This window comes from Grampus griseus (assembly GCF_964374135.1).
Source record: "Grampus griseus genome assembly, chromosome: 12".
Lineage (NCBI taxonomy): Eukaryota > Metazoa > Chordata > Mammalia > Artiodactyla > Delphinidae > Grampus > Grampus griseus.
In genome coordinates this window covers 52510414-52516413 of record NC_139006.1, presented here as the reverse complement: position 1 = coordinate 52516413, position 6000 = coordinate 52510414, and the positions used below count along the sequence as shown (strand labels likewise).

At 49.4% G+C, this 6000-nt stretch overlaps 1 protein-coding gene across 27 annotated transcripts in view; it reads left to right on the top strand.

The window, feature by feature from the left end:
- Positions 1–1390: 1390 nt before the first annotated feature.
- The window catches only part of CELF4 (CUGBP Elav-like family member 4), a gene marked incomplete at both ends in the record, with an annotated part of 296294 nt that continues 291684 nt past the window's right edge, over positions 1391–6000 (top strand). For all 27 annotated transcript variants that reach the window (XM_082667872.1, XM_082667891.1, XM_082667895.1 and 24 more), the window contains one exon: positions 1391–1676. In XM_082667872.1, the coding sequence (XP_082523998.1) occupies positions 1391–1676 (286 nt within the window). The remainder of the gene's footprint in view (positions 1677–6000) is intronic.

The following is a 6000-nucleotide window of genomic DNA, read 5'->3' as shown; positions in this document are numbered from 1 at the left end:
CTGCTTCCCAGCCGGGAGAGCGGGCCGAGGCGCCCGGCTCCTACCTTCCTCCCGCCAGCCGCCTGCCGGTCCAGCCGCCGCGCTTTGGGGCGGGGAGGCCGTCCGGGACGGAATACCCACCTCCAGCCTTCGCGGGCGGGCTGGGACGAGGGTCGGGCCCCGACTCTCTACGCCCCGTGTCCCCAGCGCTGCCCAACCGCTCCCCAGACCCGTCCTCCCCAGGTAGCTCGGGTGGCGGTAGATGCCGTGCGGGAGGGCGAAGATTTGGGGCTGCTCTGGCAGGTTGGGGATGCGAGGACGGAAAAAGCAGAGAAAGACAGTGAGAGCGCGCGCGAGAGAGAGCTCTTGTCTACAGATTTATCCACATAACATATATTTATGTAGCATTTTTTTCTCTCGACACTGATCAATGCGCACTCGGATCGCTGGGCGGACTTCCTCCAAGCCGGCTCGCTTTTTCAAGTCTAAATAAAGGGAACCAGATGGGAGAAAAAAAGCGCCCATTCCACCTTCGCCGCCGCCCCGCCCGCCGTCCCTGCCTTTGCTTCGCCCGCCTGGCGCTCTAATAGAGCGCAGCTCAGGGGATAACGCCCCCCTACATACCCACACGAAAATGAAAATCAATGTTTTTTTAAAAAAACAAAAAGTTGCACCTGCTGCTATTACAAAAAGAACCCCCGAAAGGCAAAGAGGAAGCCAGCAGCCCCGTTCCTAACTGGCACCCGCTCCCCGCGGCCGCCGGGCCCGGAATCTCAGCGCCTCCCGAAGAGCCATGCGCCTGGCGCTATTTATAGCCGGGGGCCGTCTCGGACTGTACCACCGCTGCTCGCCGGGGCCGCCGACAGGGGAGGCGCGGCGGGGCCGGCGCCGCCCCACGCCACCCTGCTCCAGGCCGCCGCCCGCCGCCGCGCTGAGCCCCCCCGCCTTAATCTCGCCCTCCCGGCCCCGCGCCCCCCTCTTCCGCGCGCGCACACTCGCCGCCCCCACCCCTGGTCTGACTGGGAACTTGAACCGGTCCAGCCTGTTTAAACGCAAAGGACAGAGATCCTGTCTGTTCAATGTAAAAAAAAAAAAAAAAAAAAGAAAGAAAAAAAAATCTGATCAGACCGAAAGAGAGAGAGAGAGAGAGAGAGGGAGAGAGGGAGAGAGAGAGAAGAGAGGGAGGGAGAGAGAGGGGGGAGAGGAGAGAGAGCGCGAGCGCGAGCGAGCGAGAGAAGAGAGGAGAAAGAGAGAGAGCAGAGAGCGAGAGGAGAGCGAGGTGTAGAGAAACCGAGGGGGAGAGAACCCGAGTGTGTGTATGCGTGTGCGTGTGTGAGCGCGAGCGAGCTTGCGAGGGAGAGGAGCGAGAGAGTGCGAGCAAGAAAGAATAAAAGGAAAGAAGATTTTCTCTATGTATATAAAGATGGCCACGTTAGCAAACGGACAGGCTGACAACGCGAGCCTCAGTACCAACGGGCTCGGCAGCAGCCCGGGCAGCGCCGGGCATATGAACGGATTAAGCCACAGCCCGGGGAACCCGTCGACCATTCCCATGAAGGACCACGATGCCATCAAGCTGTTCATTGGGCAGATCCCCCGCAACCTGGATGAGAAGGACCTCAAGCCCCTCTTCGAGGAGTTCGGCAAGATCTACGAGCTTACGGTTCTGAAGGACAGGTTCACAGGCATGCACAAAGGTGAGTGCACCTTTCGCTCCCAACTTTGCCGGGGAGAAAGAGCGGGCGGGCGGGCCGATCGGCCAGCGACGAACGAGCGAGCGGGAGACGGCGCGAGAGGGAGCCTCGGGCGGACGCCGAGGAGGGAGGCGCTCCGGCAGCAGAGACCGGGACTGGGGTGCGTGGGGAGCTGTTCGCCGGGGCAAGGCTGGGTTTTGGGCAAAAAGCTGATAGACGCGCTTTCGTGGGGAGAGAAGCGGGAGCAGAAGAAGAAGAGAAAGAGAGAGAGGATCGAGGGGAAACGGGGCTTGGATTTTTGGGTACAGCGACTTGAAAGACTGGGATGGGGACGTCTGCACCGGCCGAGCCCGGGACGCTGAGCAGACTGGCGGGCTCTCAGCCGGCCGGGGACCAAGGGTGCTGTCCATCGCCGTGGTGCTGAAATACTAAGCGGAGGTGGTTTTCTCCTTCTCCGCTCCGGGCCAGAGTAGCAGGAGCGCAGCCGTCTAAAAAGAAGAGAGGTGACAGATTCAAAGATACATTTTTTTATTTCGCTATCAATTTAACAGTAAACTCTCCGTGTCGAGCTGTGTGCCTGAATAATCCGGTTGTGGTGCGAGTGGCGGAGGAGGGGTTGGGGGGGTTAGTTGTTTGAAGGAAAGGGGGACAAAACCTAAGGTAAGAATTAGCAAAGAACCAGCCATCCCCTGGGTGGAGTGGGGGGGTCAGGGAAGCCTGGATGATCCCCTCCTCCAGAAAGCAGGGCTTCGAGAAAAAAATCTGTGTGTGAAAGATATGCATTTTGGAGGGTGTATCCTAAATTATCCCAAACTCACCATGCAGAGAGGTTTATAGTACATCGTTTCTTTCCCTTGAAGCAATCATTACTAGTGAGTGCTTGGAGGAGGGGGAAACAGAATGATCAAAGAATTAAAACCCAGCAACTTTTTAGGAAAGTGGTCATGGGAATTGTCTGCAGCCTGCCTGTTTTCTCCTTGTTTTATTATCTTTAAGGCAGAGCCCCAAACGTGTTCAGTTGTAGAACGTGTGTGGGTGGCTGGTGGGTGACGAAATTAGCCCAGTGCTTGCTCCCTAACAGTAATGTATAGGATGTGCAGCGGGAATTAATCGGGGCTGGAGCTGTGTAGGCAAGTTAAATGCTTTCTGAGAGAGATTGATCGTCAGGCAGAGAAGGAGCATTGGGCTAAGGAAGTTGTAAGGGATGTGTATGGACGTTCCGTTTTTAATAAACAGTAGTGTGGAGAGCTGCTGAAGATGCTGTGTTAGAGCTGGTGGTTTAAAAGATGAAAACACACACACGCACATGCACACCTACCCACACACAGAGGGCAGCCTCATCCTTGGCCACAAATGGGCTATGAACAGAGCTGATCCTCCGGCACATTAGGTGCAGAGCGCGGAGCTGTCTGGTTCTCTAAGCAGCAGTGGTTTTCACTATCACAGCCTCCCTCCTTCTTCAGCCCTCCCTTCATCCGAATACTAAGCAGAGCTCCGAACTCTTCATAGTTGGAGTCCCAGAGAGCAGTTTTTATTGGCTTTAGCATCTTCCAGCTTGCCTGCTGAGGAGTAAATCTTAAAGTTAATGGCATGTTGAGTAGCACAAAAACATAGCAGAATGGAAATATACTGGGTTTGCTGGGGTGGGGTGAGGGTGGGAGCTGTAATGGAGAGAGAAACCAACCTTTATTCAATATGGAGAAAATGTCTGTTCAGAAGAGAAACTGGAAAGGTGGAATGGGGAGGCAGTCTTCGAAATAATATCAGTTTCCCCCTTTTTCACCCTCCTTCTCAAGTCAACCATATCTCTGTAGTTTTTCCCTTTCCAATCAAGCTCCCTAGAAGCTAATCAAGGTTTGTATTAAACCTTTGTCATTTTAATATGTCCCCAGATTTTAAAATAGCAATAATGAAAATTAAGAAGCAGAGGTAGAGAAATACTTTGCCCATCTTAATGATAGGTTCTTGTGGGGATTTGAGATTTTAAAGTTTAAAAAAATCAGTATCCACTAGAGGCAAAAAGACAGTTGTGAAGAACTGAGCTTCCTATGAGATCTGGGTTGGAGCACTTTATTTGCTTCTTTATTCCAAATGAAGATAATCTTAAACAATATTCCTCGGTTTCTTCTCACGATCGCTTGCTAGTATCATCACTCTGTTTCTGATGTTTTGGGGGCTCCCTTTTACTATAGCAAAGATGTAGAATTATCATCATCTGCATCAGCGAGGTAGAGAAGGTTAAGATATAGTCGCATCATATGTATCATACCATATATATGCATACATATATTTGGTGAGGATTCCTATGACAAGCAAAACTTCATTTTCTAAATAATTCCTCCTCTAAACTGGCTCAGTCAGGGGCAGGCAGGCCCGTTGGCTCTGGAATGCTGGGTGCTTCATTGTCAAAGCTCACCCTTCAGAGCCTGAGCATATTTTTTTTTCCTATGAAACTTCCTGCCTCTCCATCCCTCAGATTTTTATAGGCAAGTTTGGCCCACAATGTCCCTAACAGTGCTTGGAAGCTCTGAGAGAGCTGAATAAATGAGACAGTTTCTGAGGCCTGGTTTATTCATTCCTAGAAGAGTTTGAACTCCTCCTTCAGTGATACCGCCTGATTTATTAGCTAATCCTGATAAAATAAGCTTCCGGCCACCTTAAAAAATTACTTGCTTGCCATTGGTGATTAATTACTGTTTAGTCAAAAGCATGATGAGGCTTGAAGAATGAGGGTTGCATTTGACTTCTAGATTTCCCCCAAGTCTAAATTATAACATGAGGCTAGGGATAGAAACGTGCCTTTGTTAAGCCTGGTTTCGGGGTATATTTGTGGCTTTTTCTTTCCCCTTCTTGAATTTCTAACTTCTAATGAATCATACTGGGATAAAATTGAGAGACATGACAGGATACTGGCCTTCAGTGTGGATGGAATACATATGCTACTGGTTAAAAAAAGAAGAAAAAAAATAAGTAAAAATTAAATTAAGTACATGAGATTTCAGGTGGGTATCCATTTGTTGGCCACCTGCCATTTCTGGTAACTAAAGAAGGAAACAGTTCTAAGGGTTAATGGAATACCTGCCATGCGTAGAGTGAACCTTAAAAGGCAATTACTCCAGTCAAATTGGGAGTCTGGAGGAGGGAGTAGGTGTGTGTTGTGGAGAAAACCCGGCCGTATCGGAGAAAGGCTGTTGGGCTGGGGAGGCAGCAAATAGCAGTTGTGGACTGGCGTGATTACCGTAAAGGTAAATTCACCCCCTGGAGAACAGAAGGCAAATGGGTAGGGGGAGATCTGGGCGCTAGGCAGAGAGAGAAAGAAAGGAAAAAGCCCAGAACAATTTGAAGAAACAACACCTAAGGAAGAAAACCCAGTTTAATGCAAACTCTCCCGGCTAACTCAGAGTCTCCTTTTCTCCCCCATTAGAAGCACTTCGAGAAAGATTGTTTTTCCAGGCTCCAAAGAGAAAGACATTAGGCTATTGATTAAAGAAGAAAGAGGCAAACTCCCAGGGTATCAGCAGAAGTGAACTGAGGACGAATTTTGCCCCTTCTTATAGAATTTTTCTCCTTTGGAGAAGGAAACAGGTCATCCACTAGTCTAATTCTTCCCTTCTATCACTTTTTATTTATTTCTATTTTATTCCTTGTATTTCCTGAAAAACAAAGGCAGTGACTGAAAATACGTACACACACACACACACACACACACACGACTGCTAACACACACACACATACACAGTTAGTGGATCACACATGAACAAGCCAAAATCCATTCATAACTTTGGTCTTATCTAGCAGGATAAGAGGCAGCAAAGACTGAGTTACTGGGAGACATAAAGACTAGTGCTCTCTGGATAGCCATATTATAATGCATTATCTTTAAAGTCATTTAAGTCCAATTTAAGTGGTATTTAGTATAATATTTATGAATTAATGTGATCTAAGCATAGGGCTGTCCCCAAAGGTTTAAACAGCCTTTACTACTGATATGTGCTTGTTCCCGGAGCCTGCGATGCATTTTAATCTAAACAGCTAAGTCCTCATCACAGTCCCTCTTGTTAACCAGTCAGAACAGATCTGTGGCCTGGATAACCACTCTGCATTGAGATTTTCCCCTGCTGCATGGAGGAAAATCTACTCTAGTGGCAGCCCAGGGGCTCCCAACCCAGGAGCCACAGCTTCAGGGATGTCGGGCCCTCATAATTTCATACTACATCCAGAGGGAGGGTGGGGACAGAGTAATGGAACCTTCTGTGCTTTGAGCTCTGGAGAGTATATCATTTAGAAATATACTCATCGTCAGATGCACAACCTCTCATTTCAATGG